Genomic DNA, 22,334 nt, shown 5'->3' on the forward strand with positions numbered 1-22,334 from the left:
TCCATCTGTTATCATTCTGCCCTATATGTGAAAGACCTTGACCTTCTAAATGCTGGACTCTCCCTAGGTCTAATTCAAAAGGTCGGCAGCTTGAATTCAACAAACTATGGGACTGACTACTTTCTAATAAACTAATACAGTCAGACAAAAAAATCAGTGGTAAATGAATCCATCATATGCCTGTATGAAGAAGGACTGGTTTACATAACTGACTTACTCACAACTTATATAATATAACTCAAACAGAGCAGTTTAAATACACAGGAATCTGTCTAGACCCAATGCCACCCTTTAAGATTACTATAGAAAGCTACAAAACAATGCAATGAAGCCCCTCCTCCTCAGTTACAAGGGCAGAACCTCTTTATGATGGAAACAATGAGAGCCCTCCAAGCTAGAATATGAGTTCTCAGTCCCAGTGCTCATTTGGTCTCAGAAGAGAAAAATGCTGCAGACCACACAACAAGGTTTGCAGGTTTAACACAGTGCCTGACCTCTTAATTCACTACTGTATATTATTAGGGAAGGCTAGCTAGTTTCTTATAGCTACCAACGTTTACTTTACTTCTACTCATCCTTAGCTTTAAACTCATACACCTTAAATACTGTCCCCACTTCTTCTTAGGTTAAAATTTGTCAGACATAACTGCCCATAAGGTATCAAAACTAAGTGCATTAACTCTTAAGATATTTGGATCTATGGCATACAGGTGAAGAGCCCTGATTATGACCCAGTCGTCCCAGGTTTGATTAACGGCTAATATACTGGAAGAGCTTGCCAGATAAGAAAATGAATGAAGAGGCAATATCTGGGCACATCTGCCAGGAGAAGGTTGAGGCTTATTTTACATGTGTGTATCTCACTAATGTATCCATGGTGGAGACCACAATCCATGTAAATCCATGCACTCAGTGGGGGCGAGGTTGTCTGACTGACTATGTCACTCACTGAAGCAAGTAACAGTACCATACTTCACAAATTGCATCCCCACTACTGAAACACTTAGTGACATTTAGCTGCAGTGCTGAGAAAGCATAACCAAATCCTCTGATGTCTGCCTGGATGTTGGTCCTGCAACATTCAGTTCTTACTCAATAAGGGAATGAATGGGTAGAGTTGTGGTGACTGGCTATATGGTCAGCATGCATGGGAGGCGAAAAAGTGTACCAAGAGATTGACCTTCCATTTTATAGTTGGAGAGAAGCCATTTTATTAAATGACACCTACTACCTGGAGTGAACTCCCCAGTCAACATTTTATAAATGAGTATAACAAAGATACTGAACTTCCTAACAAATACTTATACATACAACTGCTTTTCTGGAAATGGATAAAGCTTTCTTAGCCTCCTGTTAGGTAGGCCTCCGACTCTAATTGTGTGACTTCTCCTCTAGTCTACTTGCCTATAAATAGCTCTCCCGTTTTATTTGCCTTATTGTTTGCTCACCTGGCATATTCACCTAAGTTATTGTTAATCCTCAAATGAAAATGTAACTCAGCTTAAAGGCATTACTGAGCCTGTAGAAAGTTTTTAATAATGCATTCACTGTTAACAGTTCTCTGAATCAGTCTATGGAAATCCTTTAGTGTGTAGTTATACAAGATGAATTTGTTTTTTTTAGATACTGTTTCTACTGGGCATAAAGCTGCCTTTCACTGTATGTATTATATACACTCTACATACCACACCTTTGCATATTTATAAAGATTATATGATTTTTACCATATTCTTTGGCCCACCATTTATTTATTGCAGTCTCACCTATTTCTATGAATGCCTTGGCCCACATCATGGACAAAACAGGTCTTTAAGATCAATCAACCTACCTGGATAACAAATAAATGAGAAGGTAGCAAGAGTGCAACTCAGAAATCCAGTGAAAAGCAGGATTGTGTCTAACAGTGTTAGAGGAAGTCAAAGAGACAATCCAGTGCGATAGGCTGTTTGTTTCCTCAGACAGCAGTCTTCATTATAACAACCAATTTGGTTTCCTGTCTTCTTAGAGCTAGCAGCAGTATCAATTTGTTTATCTGTTTATTTTAAATTTCCTGAGGGGATAGAATACTGATCCACTAGGACCTATTTTGGTTTCAGCCCAAAAAATCTAAGAAATAGGTAACTATAATCAGGTGGATATACTACAATGGTTTGAAAGTATGTACACATATAACTCACTGATTGTAAACTTCAAGCTTAAAGTTTAAATAATTACGCTGTACAGCTGTCAACAGCTTGCCAATACCATTGACTAAGCTTTTGTTTTCTGTAGTGGAATTCAAGTCGTTTGTGAAGAGTTTGCCCATGGATCACTTTCTGAACACCTCCTCTATCTCACACTTGTGGACCTTGGATTCTATTCTTACTCATCGCTATGACCATTTGGGAAACATTCTAAGAGTTATCTTGAGAAAGTATCAGAAGCTGGTCCATAAGCTCTTGGCCCTTAGCAGGCGGTGCTGGAGGCAACCTAAATTTAAACTTCTGCGAGAAAGGTATAGTCTTCATTATCTGTACATCAGCTGTATATAATGCAAACACAAATGCATAATGGCTACATAACATTTACATGAATGTTTAAGTTTAAATACATGATAAACACAATGAGTGTATTGTGCCAGTGGCAAAAAAACACTTTTATTATTACTGGGAATGCACTATTGAATAATACTAGTGTCATAGTTCAGAGTTTTGTTTTATAGGCTATACCCTTGCTGTTGTTATGAAAGCTGTATTCAGCATGCACTGTACAGTGCCCTGTTGTTTGACAGTTTAGCTAATACCCTTGATGTTGTTATGAAAGATGTATTCAGCATGCACTGTACAGTGCCCTGTTGTTTGACAGTTCGTATTGGATTAGTAGAATATTCAGACTTGGAAGAATCAGATACTGCTAAAGGTAAGCAGGCTTCTGCTCATACTTTATACTACATCTCCGTCGTCTTTAACTCATTCACTCCAGTGGAGCTCTGGAGATTTATACTCTTAACTTCCAATGATTGCATCCTAACTTTTTGACAATAAAGTTATACCCTCACATTTCAAACAAATGTTCATATCTCTGGGGCCATGAGGGTTAATAAAGAAATGTAAACTGCAAACAGTTCAGCAGGAAAATGTCTTTACAGTGGCAGTATTCATTACATTCTAGGTCTTAAACTGGATTTTATGAGTCAAAATAAGCACAGTAAATATTAATCTTGTAATATTTTGCAAAAAGCTTTCAGTACCCAACCCCATAACCAACTTCATCTATTTACATATTGTCAGTAGCGTTTTGTTTTGTTCATTCATCTATGAGCTTTCATATGAGTCTAATCAGTATTGTTTGTTACAAGGTTGCTGAGATATTTAAAATATGTGAAAATTATTATATAAATAATGCATGAAAAACAAGGGCCAGATTCAATAAAGCCAGCACTGAGTGTATACTAACTGTACACGATATGTATTCAAGAACATTCTTATCACATTTTTTGTGCTTTCTAGTCACTCAGAAATATTACACTAAGTGTACATGTAATCTACACTTTGTGGTAACCTTTATTAATCTCTATCACTATTTAAAGCTGCAAGAATGGTCTACATTATCTGGAGTGTTTTGTGTCCTTTTGGCAAAAGCATATACCCTTTTTAATTGGCACACATTTGAAGACTTTTTTCAAATGGTACCATGTAGTTTACAGATTAATATTAATAACGTTTGTTCTTCTAAAAAATGTCTACCACAACATTTCATAACGCATGAGAAGTATAACCTGTAATACATTTCTGTTTATTTAAAACTTAAGAGACACCTCTCTTATATTCCTCCCAGCTATACAAGGACAAAAACAATACTGTAGCTCTTTCTCATAACACAGTAGTACATGCAGTGCACTTATGTTCTAAAATTACCAAAAAGTCATACATGGACATAATGTAAAGGATTATATCTAGATACCAATCATAAACAATTTGTTAATGTTCTAGCAAAATGTATTTAATAAATTCACCTCAAGAGAAGCACATTAGCTAACAGCTCTGATCATCCAAACAATCATCATAATACTTTCTAATACATGAAGCTTTAGCTGTCCCACAAGACAGCAAAACTAAAAGTATAGGGAAACAAGGTGTTTACAACTTTTAAAGCTGTAAAGCACTAGTTCTTCCACACAGGGCTACAAGCTGAATGTACCTCTAATGGATTTAACAACCATAAAAGCTGTGTGTCAGCTTTAAAACCTACATCAGTGTAAAGTGTTTACAATTTTTAAAGCTGTAATCATTAATCCTGTGCTGTTTCATGATGGGTATTTTATACAAGCTATCATGAGACTGAATTATAACAGCTCTATGAGATGCATAGCAAAATGTGTTATGCACATTATTAATGCTGGGGAAGTGCATAACAATGTTGCATTTTTCCTGATTTCAGAGGATAATCATCTTTGTCTGTGACTTAAAACTTGTACTACATGGTGTGCTGATTATGCACCAAAACGGACAAAGCCTAATCTTGTTCTACACCTTTCTGATCCCAGAGAGGTGCATGACAAAACTGCACTTCTGAATGCTTTAAGGATTATGTCTCATGTAACGTCATACTCAGCAGCAGTTACCACAGAAGAACACTGAAAACATTTTTACAGCATTAAAGACTGTAATACACAATGCCACAAACAAAAAACTGTCAGAGTTAACTAACTACTTTTAAAGCTGTCATTTAATCTGAGGAATACTTAGCTTCTGACCACTGTGTCTGTGATAGCATATGTTACCACACAATTTAAGCACATGCACAATTTTTATATTTCTTATGTTGTATATCAGAGCAGCTTTATGTTCATTGTTACATTCTAGGATAGTCAGGCTATGTGCTGAACTATAACTGTTCTGTTCTTCAGCAGGCACTATATTCTAATATTTGGTGATGCATGGTGTGGTTTCAATTCTTCCCTGACTGACCTTTTTAAGGACAAAGGTGAAGAACCTTTGATGTTGTCATTTTATTTAGTTTTAGAGCACTGAAAGTATGTGATGTTTAATAGGGGAGTGTGTATTTCTTAGTGACAGTGTGCTGAACAATAACTGTTGTCTCTTGAGCTGATGCTATGTTCTGATGTTAATTGTGCTTGCTGTGCTGTGAACTCTTCCCTGGCTGTCCCTTTAAGGACAAAGGAGAAGAAACTTTGATTTTGTTAAGTTATTTTATTCAGTTTTACAGTGCTGAAAACACTTGTTGCTTAATGGGGAGTGTCTCCTTATTTGGGTCTGTCTCCTCAACTATAAGTGTTCTTCTGTTAAGACAACACTATATTTTGATGTTCAGTAGTGCTTGGTGTGCTGCCAGCTCTTCCGTGGATATCCTGTTAAGGACAAAGTTGAAGTAACTTTTCTTTGGTTATTTGTTTAGTTTTACAGCAGTGAAAGTACATGATGTTTAATACAGGGAGCATGTCTTCCTATCTGGAGCTGTGTGTTGAACTATAACTGTTCTGCTCTTGAGCTAACACTATGTTATGATCTTTAATAGTGCTTGGTGTGCTGGGAACTCTTCTTTGGCTGCCTTTTTAAGAACATCAGTGAAGAATCTTTGATTCTGTTATTTTATAGGTTTATATAGCACTAAAGGTGGCTGCTGTTTAATGGGTGTGTGTCTTCCTATCTGGGGCTGTTCTGCTCTTGAGCAGATGTAGATGTTCTGATGTGTGGTGGTGCTTGGTATGCTATTAACTATACCCTGGATGACCTTTTAAGGGCACAGGTGAAGAAACTATGATTTTGTTATTTTATTTAATTGTAAAGCACTGAAAGTGTGTGCTGTTTAATAGGGGTGCATGTCTTCCTATTTGGAGATGTATACTGATCTATAACTGTTTTGCTCTTCAATGGATGCTATATTTTGCTCTTTGGTGGTGCTTGAACACTGTGACATATAAATAGTTCCAGGTTAACAACAACTTAATTATTTGTTAGATTAAAGTGTAAGAATTTGCAACTGATTAATATGGATTCTTTAGATCCATATGTTCTTGAAGATTCAGAAATATTAGGGTAGGGGTGTGTGGCCAAGATGGCTAACTGCAGCAACTGGTCAAAGCTCTGTGACTGAAAACATTTCTCTGACAGAAAATGTAATAAAAAATAAATAAAAATTGGAGATACTTGCTAGCTAATTTTATTCTTTAATAGTCAAAGAAAACATTTATAGCTTTGAGTTCTTCAAAAGTTGTAATTTTTCTGTCAGAATTTCAACTGCTTGATTAAGAGAGAGGAGACTTCAACATGAGTCACTCAAGAAATGATACTCAGGATTCTTGTGATAAAAATACATCTAGTCATTGATATCTGGTATGCAGGATGTATTATTTAAAATAGACAAACTGGATACCAGGCTAGAAAGTTTCAAAGAAGAGATCAGAAGGAGGATGGAACATTTTGAAATTCTCATGAAACAACAAGGGGCATAAATTTGCAGTATGGTAGAGACTTTGAATGATCATAAAAGAAGAATAACTGAAGGTGAGTTTCAGACTGAATTTATTTTAAAACAAAATAACTGGATCATAGAAAAACATGATGATTTAGAAAATAGACTGAGACAAAATAGCATTAAAATCTATGGTATACTACCTGACCAAATAAAACATTAAATCTACTTGGAGCTTTATCTTTTGGAATTGAAAGAGTATATAGATCCCTGAGAGCACTTTCTAAGAAGGAAAACTCACAACCATGCTCAGTTATAGTTAAGTTCATGTCTAGCTTTGAAAAAGATCAAATATTAAAAGCAGCATGGTTCAGCCCGCCTATTAAAATAACTGAGTGCATAGTCAGATTTGACAATGATTATTCCAGTAAAGTAATGAATAAAAGAAAACACTGTTTACTACTGATCAAGAAGCTTAAAAAAACAATATTAAAGCCACTTTGGTGTTTCCTGCAAAAATCAAATTATTTCTTTCTGAAGAAAGCAAAATATTTAACATGCTGGAGGAGGACTTCACTTTTGTTAACAGCAATAAAATCCTTTATAATACTGAAGAAATGGAGTGGAACAGTATATCCCTAAAGAGCTAGAGTATGCTGAATTCTTGGAAAACTGCTTCTAAAACTAAAAAGCCTAAAAACCATTATTCACTCATTGCTGGACTATTATTTTCTGAAACAAATGTAAAAGGTTTGTACTGGACTTTAAGCTTCAAAACATATGTAAGTATGTACAGTATTTATATTTTAAGCTAAAACATCTTTCATGATGAGGAATATAAAAGGTTAGTTTTACTGTTTTACTATATTTACAGTGAAAGACTTGACATATTTCATTTAACTAGACTTATAAGTGTGTTTCTAAATGTTAAAGAAATACTTCCTGTAAGAAAATGTCATTATATTATAAGCAACAGAATTGGTAACTTTAAAGCTATATAAACAAAATTGGCTCTTTGGTAGTTTCACACCATAAGCTCCATACTCCTAGAAAAGCATATATTCTGTATAAAAAAACAGACATCCAGGCAAATAAAATGACAAACAGAACTTTAATAAATACAGCTAAAGCACATTTGTCCCTACCACAAACTTGGGACTTTGTCAGAACAGTGTCATACCCAGAATCACTTGCTTAAATGCTTAAAAATTACTTAATCTGGTATTAAGTGAAGCAATTTAAGATGTCAATTAAAATGATTCTTGTTGTTACCTTTATATTTTCTTAAAGGCCAAAGTACCCCATTTACCTTTACACATGGAAAAATATTCTTTTATACAATATCAAGTATAAACTTAGATATACATACAAAAATATATAAGCGCATATTGTATAAAAACTTATTATGTAGCAAGTTATGCAAGATAAAAATTCCAACAAAATAATGCAGCTTAAAAAATGCAGTTAAATAATTTAGAAATTGAAAGCACTCTTCTTTAAAACAGACAAAATAGAAACCAAGTCAGTAGTACCCAGTGGTAAGTGGGATTTTAATTTAGTTATCCAGGTAAATTCCCTAAGTTCAAAAAAAATTTCCCACCGCCATCCTCTTGAATTCAAAGGTACAAATTCTAAACTACCAAATCTAAACTTTATAAAACCTGGACATTGTAAAGAATGCTTGAATAGAGAGATGATGTAACTTTAAAGTTGTATATATTAAACATTTTATTTTATTTGTTCAACATTGCTTAGTATGTGCATTGCTGGGATAATTGAATGTTAAAGTGCTGGTGATTCTGTTTTCTTTTTTCCTGTGTAATGCATTCCTTCCACAGGTCATTTATGAAACAACTGACACTTAGAAAGTAAACTTGAGAACAAAAGAATGCTCCATTCTTCAAAAGGAAAAGCTAAGTCCCCATAATTTGTATAAAATAATATAAGTTGGATGAATCGGCTAACCAGTTAATAATATTCATCAATAAGAAATTAAATGAATTTGTGGATAATATGAGTGATGAGGAAGAAAACATTATTCCCCCATTACATGAATATATGAATGCTGTTATTGAATGTAGATTTATATACAAAGGAAGCTTGTCTAAGCTATATAAGTTAATTATAAATAAAGCTAATATTTTTATGCAAAATTCTGGAGCTTTTTAGATAGTAGTGGCTTGAGTAACTCAATAGATGGGAAGAATAAAACTTTGTTACTTAAATCAGTTAGCCAAACGTCTTCAAGTTATTTATGTGGAAATATATACATAAAATGTTTGTTACTCCCTATAAAATCTCTAAGTTTAGTAAAATTACTTCATTTTATTGGAGATGTAGAAAAAGATTTAAAAGCTGATTGGATACACATATTTATGGATTGTGAAAAATAAATATACATTGGGAAGAGATAAATATGTTTTTCAAGGGGTTATGGTCTGATAATTGTCCTTTAACTAGATAAATAATACTAATAAATGTTCTACTTCCTGTATTTGTAAAAGCCAAACAGCAAAGAATGTTTTGGGCTCTCTTGGCAGTAGCTAATAAAGTTATTACAAAAACTGGAAACTGAACTCAGTTCCTATGTTCAAAGAATTTTTAAATTTACCGTTAAAAGCAATAATACGTAAAACTGAAAAAGAATTGATCAGATATGTAAAATTGAAAAAGAAGTGATCAGAATAAGATCTATAAATCATAGTAAGACTTTTAGTGGTTGGGATAACCTTGAAATGTTGCTATTGAAATACCAAAATTCTTAATTTCTTAATTGTATAAGATTACCTTGATGATTCAATGTATTCCTATCACTGTATAACAAAATGTGAAGTTGAATTTCTTCCTTTCTGTGTATATATTGTAAATATGTTAAATTAATAAAAGTTTTCTTCAAAAAAAAAAAAGAAATAAAGAAATATGAGGGTAAATGTATAACTTGTGTAGTATCAGTAATCAATTCAAATTTATACCAAACATATACTAACTGTAAATGTTTAGATGATATAAATTTAATTTTAAATTGTAAATTGTTTGATTCTCAAAATGAATGTACATGCAGTAATAATAAACTGATTCTCAAAATGAATGTACATGCAGCAATGGAGTAGGATTAATGTCTGTCTCTGAATTTGTTAAAAATTGGAAGTCAGACCATTTAGATATAAAAATGAATAACAAGGAGAAAGTAAGGATGGAAACAAGGGAAGTAAGATTGATCAGTCTGAAGTTAAATAAGCCAACAAATCCAAAAACAGAAAAAACGGACTCCTTGTACCAGCAGGAAAGACAAATCCAAACGTGTTCTTAACGCGTTTTTATTTTAAAGTGCAAAAGCGTTTTCGCCACGTACCAACGTAGCTTCTTCAGAGAATTACAAAAACTTTAACTTTGCTACCACTTTTGTATGTAAAATTAGAGGAAGTGACATCACTGGAAATGAACGAAATAAGAAAATGAAATATATTAAAATACTTAAAAAAGTTTAAAATAAAATGCATAACTCCATAATTTGACTATTAATAAACAATTAGTCAAAATATATATGTATCAAGTATTTACAACAATTAAAAACTCATATAATATTGATATCTATTAAATACTAAAAAACTTTTCAACTTTCCGACAGCATAAGATATTTTAATCAGTAACTAGTGCTAGTCGGCTTTAACCTTTAATACAAAGTTAAATAACACACCACTTACATAATAAAATAAATTAGAAAGGAACAGTGTTGAACCTTAACAATATCCAAAATAACCCTAGTAGTTATCAATACAAAAAACTACTATAAATAGTACTGAAGAGTACTATAAGTAGTCACTACACAAGTGTCATGCAAAAATGTTATCTTAAATAACTCCTCATTTTTAAAACTGAGGAGATATTACAATGCTCATTAAGACCTGGGTGACTGAAAGCATCAGTTCTCAGTTGCCACTCAAGTTCACATAACTCTAAAAATAGCGGAGTAGGTCCCCCCCGGATATTGCTATTAATCTGGTCAATGGCCATGAATGTGAAAGAGTGGCCTGGATGACAATCAATGTGTTTTGCTAGAGCGTTAGTGTCCTTATTTTTCTTAATAGCATTACGCGACCGTGTCTATGAGCATATGTATGCTATTAAGAAAAATAAGGACACTAACGCTCTAGCAAAACACATTGATTGTCATCCAGGCCACTCTTTCACATTCATGGCCATTGACCAGATTAATAGCAATATCCGGGGGGGACCTACTCCGCTATTTTTAGAGTTATGTGAACTTGAGTGGCAACTGAGAACTGATGCTTTCAGCCACCCAGGTCTTAATGAGCATTGTAATATCTCCTCAGTTTTAAAAATGAGGAGTTATTTAAGATAACATTTTTGCATGACACTTGTGTAGTGACTACTTATAGTACTCTTCAGTACTATTTATAGTAGTTTTTTGTATTGATAACTACTAGGGTTATTTTTGGATATTGTTAAGGTTCAATACTGTTCCTTTCTAATTTATTTTATTATGTAAGTGGTGTGTTATTTAACTTTGTATTAAAGGTTAAAGCCGACCAGCACTAGTTACTGATTAAAATACCTTATGCTGTCGGAAAGTTGAAAAGTTTTTTAGTATTTAATAGATATCAATATTATATGAGTTTTTAATTGTTGTAAATACTTGATACATATATATTTTGACTAATTGTTTATTAATAGTCAAATTATGGAGTTATGCATTTTATTTTAAACTTTTTTAAGTATTTTAATATATTTCATTTTCTTATTTCGTTCATTTCCAGTGATGTCACTTCCTCTAATTTTACATACAAAAGTGGTAGCAAAGTTAAAGTTTTTGTAATTCTCTGAAGAAGCTACGCTGTGCGTAAAACGCTTTTGCACTTTAAAATAAAAACGCGTTAAGAACACGTTTGGATTTGTCTTTCCTGCTGGTACAAGGAGTCAGTTTTTTCTGTTTTTGGATTTGTTGAAGTTAAATAAGGATCAAGGTTGAAAGCAACCTGTGAAAAGTTTACTTTTTTAGATTGTTATAACTCCAGTTAAGAAGAAAAAGAAAACAGGGGTTGCTAATAGAGTGAAGAAATAATGAATGTAAATCTTCCACATTGACAAATTTAGTAGAAGCAATTTCATTTTCCTCAAGTATTATTTCAAATGAGTCAGTTTTATCTGTTAACAGGGAATAATGTAAACAAATAAGGAAAGAAGATTTGGTGGATTCAAAAGTTCTGGTGGATGACTCATTAGTTATACCATCTATTTCAGGGATACATGAGGGTGATTTAGAACATGCTGCAATAAAGGGAGAGTACTTGTACTAACTAATATAATTGTTCTAATGTTTCAAAACATAAAAAGAACTGTTTGGCAAAAAATTGATAGTACAATCTCAGTTAATGTTTTTTTTTTTTTTTTGAATATTTTGTTACAAAAGTTGACATTGGTGCACCTGACATTAGGTATAAGAAAAGAAACTTAGATCAGACAGAAGATCATTTAAGTTATGATTTGTTGGTTGGAGTGTGTAGTTCAAAGCATAAGAGGCTTACACCATTAGAGGGTTCTTTATCTCTTAATTTCAATAAGGTTTTGAGTTAGATGCTGAACATAGTTCTGATAATGTCAATAAATGACAGTGTTTGATTCATTCTAGTAAAGAGGATGTTTTGAACACAGAAAGCTTGGAGGAAAATAATTTTCTTCTTTAACAGGTAGTATTTCTTATAGCCCTTGCTCTGATGATATTAATAATGTTTATTAGTGGGTAGAATGAAGGATGACAAAGGATGTTATGGGTAAGAAAACTTAAAAGAAGACCTTTGGAAGGGTTAATTAGTGGATATAATATTAATAACACAGAAAAGAGTCTGGTTTTGAATATGTAACAGATAGTGGAAAAAGATGTTCTGAACTACTGGTAATTGGAAACTCACATGTAAAATGTGTTGAATAAAGAGTATATTAAAGTTTCTTTTTACCAGGCTTGAAGTTAATTGATTATTAGATTTGTTACCAAGGTTAGCTAGGGTTAAACTGAAATATAAAAAAATATATTTTACAGACAGGTACTAATCATTTAAGATATGCACCATTAGATAAGATGAAAAATGCAATTCTTGATATAACTGAGTGTTTTGAAACTTTAAATCTAGAGTATGCATTATGCAAAATCCTTCCTAGCTTACATTTGTTTGTATTACCAGTGGTTTAAGGCAAAATTGTTTAATAATTGATTATGACAACTATGTTTTGTCTACAATGTTAAATTAATAAAAAATATGGAAAACTATGAGCATGATTTAATTTTTTTTTCAACAGATGGAGTTCATCTGAATTATTCTGCATCTAAGGTTCTTCCAGGCTTGCTTAGGAATTGTGTTAAAATTTTTTTAGACCTCATATGATAGGATCCGTTTGTGAAATAGAAAGAAGAATTTTAATACATCTTTAAATTGTTTCTATTGTAGTGCCCGTAGCTTGGGAAGCAAGAAAATTGAGTTAAAATGTATCACTTTCTGGGGGAATATGAGCTTATTACTGTTACTGAGACATGGAATTTATCTGACTTACAAAATCAGGCTATATCAAATTTGAATGCTTATGAACAAGCAAGATAGGTGGAGGCATACATTTATTGGTTAGAGATTCATTTTCTTGTAAACTTCTAAGACTATTGCTGAGTTGGAATGTGTAATAATCCAAGTTTATGGAATATTGTTAAATGATCCTATAACACTGATACATTATTGTACATCTACAATGTATTCAATACTTATTATGATTATTTATCAATATTAAATATAAATTTAGATTATAGAAATTTGGTATTGATAGGTGACTTTATTATAACAGTTATTGTCAAGTAAATGAAGCAGGAAATAATTGTGAAGGAGAATTTATTGAGATTTTTTTTGTATCATAATATTACACACTTGATTTTGGAACAGACACAATGTAGTACTATCCTACACTTGTTGACTGATAATCTGATTTTAATTGAAATATTTGCATTTCTCCTAATTTATGATAATCTGATCATTTGTCTTTACTATTTGAAAAAGCTGCAAAGGGTAAACTGAGAGTATGGATAAGCGTTATAATTATGGTCTAACTGATTATCAGTTAAAGAATAATTTTCTATCCTTGGAGTGGGTAGAGATAGCTGAGTCACTTAGAGGGGGTTATGATAATATAGACTCTCTATTGTATAACAGTGTGGGTGGAACAACATGATATAAAACACTAAATTCCAAAAATACATTCCGAAATTGGTAGAATTATAACCTGAACAGATTACATAACATGAAAAAGAGGGATTCTTGCATTTACTGTACATTTCTGAATAAGTTAAATAAAATGAAGTTAAGGTTGTGAAGTAAGGAACTATTGTTAAGTATAAGAAATAAAAAAATAAAATTATGAAAATTTGCTGGCAAATGATCACACAAATGCCAAAAATATTTATAAATACATTAATTTCTTCAGGAATGAAATAGATCATATTAATTATATTTTTGTAGCTGAATCAATGATTAGTGATCATGAACTGATAGCTAATAAATTTAATTGAATCGACATTTGACTGGTTTTGGCAGTGATATGAGTGGTTGTTCATCAGTCTATGGAAGAAAGAATTAAGTGTAAGACAAAATGTAGTAATATTACTGAAGAGATGTTATTAAAAACCTTAAATGAAATTAAATCTGATTCAATGAGTGAACCAGATTCTATTCCTGGAATTTTGTTGGTTTATATAAAGTTGAGTATATTAACTAGGACATTTAATTCTATGATTTATAATGGATATGCACCAAGTTCTTGGAAGGAATCATTAGTTACTCCAGTTTTTAAATCTACAGATAAGAAGATGGCAAAATTATTGCCCAGTAAGTCTAACACCAATGTTATGCAAATGTTTTGAGAAATGTATTAGTAAAATCATACTCAAAGAAAACATTCTTGCATTGCTTGGCATTTTTCATCATTGTTTTTTGAAAGACTATTCTTCACACAGTAATTTGTCAAGCTTTTAGGATTACATCTCTAGGGCTATGCAAAATAGGAATTAGCACAGGTGCACTCTATTTGAATTTAACAAAAGCTTTTGATTTACTATCATTCCACACTGTTCATTTGGCATTTGAACAATATGAGGGAAATCAATATTTATGTATGTAGATTGATCACTGACTGAGGCAGAACTCAAAGAGTAGTGATTTAAGGAAAATAAAAATCAGATCCAGTACTGGTGAGATCAGGTGTTCCTCGGGGATCTGTGTTTAGGCGTTTGTTGTTTTATACAGTTTTTGCCTCTATTCCACATGATGATTATAATTGGTTGAATAATTACACAAATGATTTCAAAATTGTCTTTTTTTTGGTAATAATGAAGATAATTTCACAGATAATAATAGTTATTTACTATGCTTAGGTAAGTAGACTACTACAAATGGTCTCTCCTTTAGTAAGAAAAAGTATGATGCCATGTATTTTGGCAAATAGAAATTAAGAACTTCTATTATACTATCTACATTTGATTTATTGGATCTTTGTGAATATAAGGATCCCCATATGCTGATTGATTCCTACTTTTGTTTTTAAAATCATGTGAGAGCCATCTGTAATAAGCCCTTCAGACAGATGTGTTTGATTCTCAAAAAAAATCACAAGAGAGGTTATTATCTTAGCAAGTTTATTTAGGGTATATGGCAGATCAATTTTGGAATACAATGTGGTGCTCTGTACTTTTAATAATCCTATTAATTGTATAGAATCCATACACTGTAAATTTACAAAAAATGCCTGATATTAAGGAGTATGCTATACAGATACATGTGTTTCAGTGGGTCTTTATACCCTCCATTATAGATGTATCAGGGTCAACATGTATTTGCCTGTAAGGTGTTTAATTACTCTTTTCTTCAGCCTTTATTTGGTTTGGAAGTATATAATAATCCAAAGAAATATGAACATCACAATTTAAAGTTTGGACTAGAGTTATGTCATAAAAAGAATAATTTATTATTTATCATACAGGATGGCACAATTATGGAATAAATTGCCTGAGTATATCAGAGGTGTGTATAGTCTAGTAAAATTTTAAAAAATCCTTGGATGATTGAGCTGGGATACAGTGACTGTTTCAAAAATTACAATCCTTGGATGATTGAGCTGGGGTACAGTGATTGATCCAACAATTACTGAAACATTGTTCCTTGAAAGCCATAAGGTTTGAACACTTTACCTAACTTATGAACTTATGAATTTATATTCTGTGAGGATCTTAAGGAGCATAGCCTTACCATTCCCATAGTAATTATTAGCCCTTATGTTTTTCAATGTGAATATCCAATGATTGACTGCACAAGTGTATATTGGTTATTTAGGTGTTTCCCTTGTCCATGATTGCCATTGGAGCTAAACAAGGTATGAATTTGTTGCAACCCATCAATTCATCCAATTTACATTTGAATAGGATAAGAGGAGTATTCTGCTTTATGTGGAGAGGGAGCTAGTTCTGTAGAAGTGACATTGAGGTTCCCTTCAGTGAGTGTTTCTGATATTACTGGACATGCAAATGTATAATAGGTCTAATAGAACAGTTTCTGTTCAGGCTCCACACACAAGTTAGAGGTGGCTTCTCAGTAGCTGTATAAAACCAATAAGAAGACTTTGAGATGGTCTGTGTAGTTTTTATGATTTAGAACCTCAATCTTTTTTTTTAGTGAGGAAGCATTGTGGTCATTCCAGCTGTGATGAGTATAGGTATATACTGAAAGGGACATTATACTTAATGATGGACCTAGTAAGTGCTGAGTACAGAGAAACAATTAAGTCCATAGATCTGAATGCCAAACCATTCAATACAAACTGTGAGATGAAAAAGGCTTTCCTTACAATAGTGGATATGTGGTGATCAAAGGATATTTTTTTGTCAACATAGGTTCCCAGATCTACAAGTAGGGGATCAGTTAACAGGGGGTGTGTTGCTAATGAGGTGGTTACAAAGGGAGTCATGCTTGCCAAATAATATGATTATACATATCTTGTCAATTAGTTTCAGTCCATGGTTTTGGCACAACGTTTTTCAGATAGAACCTGTTGTCAGATCATGGTGTCTTCTATGGATTTCATGATGGCAAACTTTTTCATCCATAAAGCCTTTACATTAGCTTTAACCACCAAGAACTAAATGCCAAAGAGAAGTGGCCAAAGACTGAACCCTGGGCACTCCAGTAGTGTTAAATATTTTAGAAGAATAGAGCCACTCAACCTTACTTCCAGTGTTCTATGTTTGTGCCAATGTACTATCCAGTGGATTAACATTTAGCTAAGAAGTCAGTGAAGAACAGTAACTATATCTAAATATTTGGAAATTCAATTAAAACCTCTTTTAAAATATTGTAAAAGTTTAACAAAAGATGATTTTGTGTTCATTATATCTTTGGGCACAAGGAATTGAGAAATATGATTTAATTTTAGTTACTTTGGACATAAAATCTTTATTTACAGTTATGCCAAATGCATATGACATATACACATTTAGAGAATGTTTATGTAACTATCGCATGTCAGTAAGGGAAATTGAAACTAATTGTCTTTTGTTGGATAGTTTGCTGAATAATAATATTTTTTTTATTTAAAGAGTCATATTTCCACCAGGTACTCTCATGGCTAATACCTACCTTAATTTAGCTGTATCTAATTGAAAAGTAACTATATATATATATATATATATATATATATATATATATATATATATGTGTGTGTGTGTGTGTATATATATATATATATATATATATATATATATATATATATATATATGTGTGTGTGTATGTATATATATATATATATATATATATATATATATATATTACACCAGATTACTTCTGACCAAATAAGTAGCTTTTTGTAAATACTTTGATGATATATTTATACTTTGGACCAATGATAAGATGTTTTTGAAACAATTTATAGGAGAATTGCAAGATTCCACATAATTCTTGCCTTTTGAGATGAAATTTTGTAAGACAGACATCAGTTTCTTAGATGTTTGTATATTAGTTCATAATGGGAATTTAGATACCACTATACATAGAAAGGAGGTTCAAACAATAAAATATTTTCATTCACAAAGTAGAAATCCCAGACATACTTATAATAGTATTGTTAAAAGTCAGTTATTGAGGGCAAGTAAATTAAATGGATAATCATTTTCATGTAGAAGTTAGTAATATGATGAGAGATTTTCTAATTCAGGGATATCATAGTAATTTGCTAACAACCAACATGAATTTCATATTGTCAGAGCATAATAACCTTGGTAAACTGTTTTTGTCTTCTACATCTCAAATTGTCAATTCTAATAGGCAACCATCTCATACAAAGTTTGGCTATATTATGAAATTTAATACAAGATATCTCCAATCAAAAATATTATTACAAATATTTGGTTGATATTGAGATCTTGTAAAGATCTTGCTAAAATTATTGAACCTAAAGCAACTTTTATATATAAGAAAAAAACTTGAAGCAAAAGTTATGTTACAAAAATTTGACCTTTGGTCATTTGCAAGTATTAGATAATGGACACGGTGCTAAGCCATGTCATAACTGTCAATTTTGTGATGCTATAAATATAAACCAAAAATTGATACATCCTATTGCTGAAAAGGAGTTTATCTTTAAATTTTTATTCATGCTACTCTGAGAATGTTGTATATTTTGGTAAATGCATAGAATGCACACATTTTATATAGGTAAAATTAATTTTAAATTAAAAGAAATGATATGTTCACATTTTTCAGAAATAATTAGATGTATTGAAAGTAATGCTTTGTATAAACATATTGAACAAATGGGAAAAGAACATACATTCAGCATTGCGTTATTCAATGTTTATATAGGAATAAATGTGGAGGCAATTTAGTTTTGTTGACTAAATTTGCTGAATATAAATGGATTAATGTTTTAGAGATGATTGTAAGTCTGGCTTTAATGTAATAAATGGTGTTAAACCAGTGCTGAAATTCAAACAAATTCAAACAGAATATGCTATTGTTACTGGTTTTAATTATTTCCAGGCAATGCAATGGTTATGAGTGCATCACGTGATTTGCTGGATAAATTTTTATTAGCTTCTATTATCTGCTTAAATGTGGAACTAAGATGTAATGCATTATAAAAGTGTATTTCACTAGATAGCTTTGCGTATTAAACTTCTTATTTTTATATGACTGTCAAAGCATTCGGTTCTTTTGTTCTTTGGACGTGCCTGTGCCTTAGGGCATCCAAAAACTGCCCCATCCCCAAGGGTCACAGGCAAAAAGACAGGGGTAAATTTTCACTTTCACATCCATTGTTCCAAATTGCTTTTGAATAGGCTTAGGGAAGTGCTCTGTTTCTTATGAATGGGGAGTCTGATTAATCTCTGAGAAGCATATGTGTCTCTCCAACATGTTTTGTTTATGTTACAGACAATGTTTAAATACTTATATCAGGTAATTATTGTCCTGTTTATTTTGCAAATGTTTAGCAGATCAGTCAGGGCTGGATTGGTGAATATCTTGTAGGTTAAATACAGATTGCCCCTCAGTAGTCAGTAGGAGACAGAGTACAGGGACAGGGCTTTGAGGCAGTTTGCATAGGACATATAATTTACACCCTGTTTTCTTTTAATGAGGAACCTCTGTAGCCACTCTATCTGTTGCAAATGCCCAGTCAGTTACATGCAGAAGGGTGCATTGTCCTCAATTGGTCTGATAAGGTCTGAGTATAGGGGAACTATGATCTCCTTAGATCTGTATGCCATGCATTTACTTATAAGTTGCACCAAGTAGAAAGATTTTCTCAATACTATGGATATATTGTGATCAAGGTTCAGGTTACTGTGAACCCAAGTTGACAGTACATGTTGAAATTTGCAAGGATGGTTATCTTCCCAAAGGATATAATTATGCATTTTTGCATTGAATTCTAGGCCATGGTTCTGGCACCAGTTATTTCTCTATGTTAGACCCTCCTGAAAAATATCTACATCTTTAAGAGAATTCAGTGATTACACCCAACTTGCAGTCATCAGGAGATTTGGTCAGCCAAAGGCCCTCTACATTTGCCTTGAATTTAGAGAAGTATATTTCAAACAGGAGAGGTTCCCAGTACCGAGCCCTGTGGGACATCACTAGTAACAGTTCTCCCCCACCCTAACTTTGTGCCCTGTGTGTCAGCTAGTTGGCTAACCAACAGGTTGACATAGGGTTTTATGCCTAAATTTGTGAATTTGTCTATAATACCTGAGTGAGCTATTGTGTAAAATTCTTTTTCCAAGTCAGGGTTGGCAGTAGGTATTATTTTGCCCTTGTCTATGTCTCTAGTGACCTTCTTAAAGAAATCCACCAAGTTTAGTAGGAATAAGCTGCCCTTGATGAAACTGGACAGGGATGTGTTTAAAGACTCCCTCTATCTTTGTTTATCAGGTCCATGATAATCCTTTCCATGGCCTTGCATACAAGACTAGTCAACTTATGGGTCTGTAGTTCCCTGCGACTGTTAATGGTCCTCCTTTGTGTAGAGGGATGCCATTGCAGTCCTCCATTCCCTAGGGACAAAGCATGTATGGAAGATGTGGTTGAAAAGAGATTCTAGCGTGTCTAGCTGGTGATGTTTCAATCTATTTAGGAGACATCCTAGGATATTATCATGACCCATTGATGCAGTGTTTTTAGCTCTAAAGAGTACAGTGAGGACCTGTTCTTCAGTGATAGCTGAGGAGAAATGGTTGAGGGTATTTCCTGAGAGGGAACTGGGTGTGATGGGGTAAAACTGGGGATAAATTTATTTGTTACAAAATTTACTATATCCCCTAGCTTGGTATAGGAAGTTCCATTTACTATTAATTTAGCACACTGTTTAGTGTTTCCTTTAAGGTTGCATACATCTCTAAAAAATCTATGCCTTATGGTTAACTTTAGCCTGGGAGACTATTTTTGCCTTGAAGTTGGCTTTGGTGGACTTTTAGTTCCTGAGTTACTTGTTGAAACTGATGGAGTTTTTTTCTTTTGGATGTATCCCTTCTTATCTTCTTATTTTGGGCAGAATTTCCTTTCTTTTGTTGTACAACCTATTTATACTCGGGATCCCCCAAGTAGGCTTGTTTGTGGGGGGTTTGTCCTAAGTTTATTTCAGTTTGGTACTGCTCTTTCTATGCAGTTATTTACATGCTTGTACAGGGTTTCTGTAAACTCTTCCTCATAGGCCATTATGTTCTCTGAGTTTGGTGGGGCTTGGAATTTAGCTCTGCCATCGCTTAACAGGATGTAGTTAGCCTTGGAAAAGTTCCTAAAGGTTTTGGGGTTTACTGTGAGTCAAACCTTCATATTTACTTCAATGGCAGTTGCTTTGTGATCTGATCTAAAGAATGAGGACATTATACATAGGGCTATGAAATGTTCCCTCATACTTGTGAGTACCAGATCCAGGATATTTGAACCCCTAGTAGGTGTGCAGAATAGCTGATCCAGGGTATTTACAATGACAAAATCCAATAATCTTTGAGCCTGTATGTTAATGGCTGTGTATGTATCCCAGTTTATGGAGGGATAGTTGAGATCACACATGAATATGGTGTTGGCCTGAATTATGTGTGGCCCCAGTGCATTCAAGTATGTGGCATGGTTATCCTGGGTCATATATGGGGACATATAGCTAGCAAGGATATGGTATTGGACGTTACCTAAGGTTAGCTGGACATGCAGTCGCTCAAGAATGCCATTTTGTTTGAAGTGCCATTTTGTTTGACCAATCTTCAGATGTGCTTACTTTCTGTGTAGATTGATACACTTCCAATTCTTGTCCCTTCTTGTGCCACAGCTGGTCTAAATGTGTGGAAGCCATTAGAGCCTTGTACTACCAGGATAGTGCCTTCCACACCTTTAAACCTTTTCTCTGTAACTGCACACATGTCAACACTCTCCTGGATGAGGAGTGCTTCCAGGGAGTGGAGCTTCTTGTTGAGGCTCGTAGCACTGACCAGTAACACCTTTAGTTTTTCTTACATAGAATTTGCAATGTTGGAACATTTGTTGGATTAGCATTTTCTAAAGAAGGCACTACAGGAGTGGATACTGTTTGGGACACTATCTTAAAGCCTAGTGGGGACAGGTGAAGACCATCACTGGAAAATCAGCTTGGTCTGTCAATCATGTCCTCCCAAGCTGACAAATATTGGATCCCCTTAGAATGACACCAGTAACCAAGCCAATTGTTAAAGTCAGTTATCTTCTGTTTATATTATGGTATCATCCTTGGAGAAGGTAGAATGTTGCTCAATGCTAGGCTCATACCTATGTGGGACACATAATCTGCAAGGTCTATTATGTCTCTCTTCATATAGTCCAGGGAAGTACCTCACAGATCATTAACACCCACATGGGCTATGACGGAGTCATACTGGAACTTGTCGTTCAATGCTATGAGTACATGTGTGATATAGCAGATCCTTGTCCCTAATAGGCAACTGACTATAACTGTCTCCTTGTTCAGCTTGGTTAGGTGGGCTTTAGTGTGTCTCACAAAAGAGTTACCAAAGACCAATATATTGCAGTGTGTGGCAGTCTTCTTAAAGGCGTAGAGGTTGAGAAATTGTGAGATGTGGCTGAATGTGTTCAAGGGAGTGTTGTCTTTGTAGTGTGTTTGGGAGGCTGCTGAGAACAGTTTGTTGGAGGACTTTGAGGTTTGGGTAGATTGCATTTAAGAGCCTCAACATATGTGAGTTTGTGTCTGATCCATAATAGGTGTAGTGTGTGTGTTAGTGGCAACCTGTTTGGAGATATCAGTTTATGTATGCAAAAGCATTGTCTCCAAAGACATAGTGTAATTACATCTCTCACATACTGTGTAAGTCAGATTGAGAGTAAGGTGGCTGT

The 22,334-nt window shown here is 33.4% G+C and overlaps 1 protein-coding gene across 2 annotated transcripts in view; it reads left to right on the top strand.

Annotated features, from left to right (window-relative positions):
* LOC122813577 (BMP/retinoic acid-inducible neural-specific protein 3-like) overlaps positions 1–22,334 on the top strand; it is a 1,515,308-nt gene that overhangs the window by 1,405,789 nt on the left and 87,185 nt on the right. For both annotated transcript variants that reach the window (XM_044085972.1, XM_044085973.1), the window contains exon 8: positions 2,272–2,494. In XM_044085972.1, coding sequence (XP_043941907.1) covers positions 2,272–2,494 — 223 coding nt within the window. The remainder of the gene's footprint in view (positions 1–2,271; positions 2,495–22,334) is intronic.

The sequence above is a fragment of the Protopterus annectens genome, chromosome 10.part0, assembly GCF_019279795.1.
Source record: "Protopterus annectens isolate FY-2018-M chromosome 10.part0, PAN1.0, whole genome shotgun sequence".
Lineage (NCBI taxonomy): Eukaryota > Metazoa > Chordata > Ceratodontiformes > Protopteridae > Protopterus > Protopterus annectens.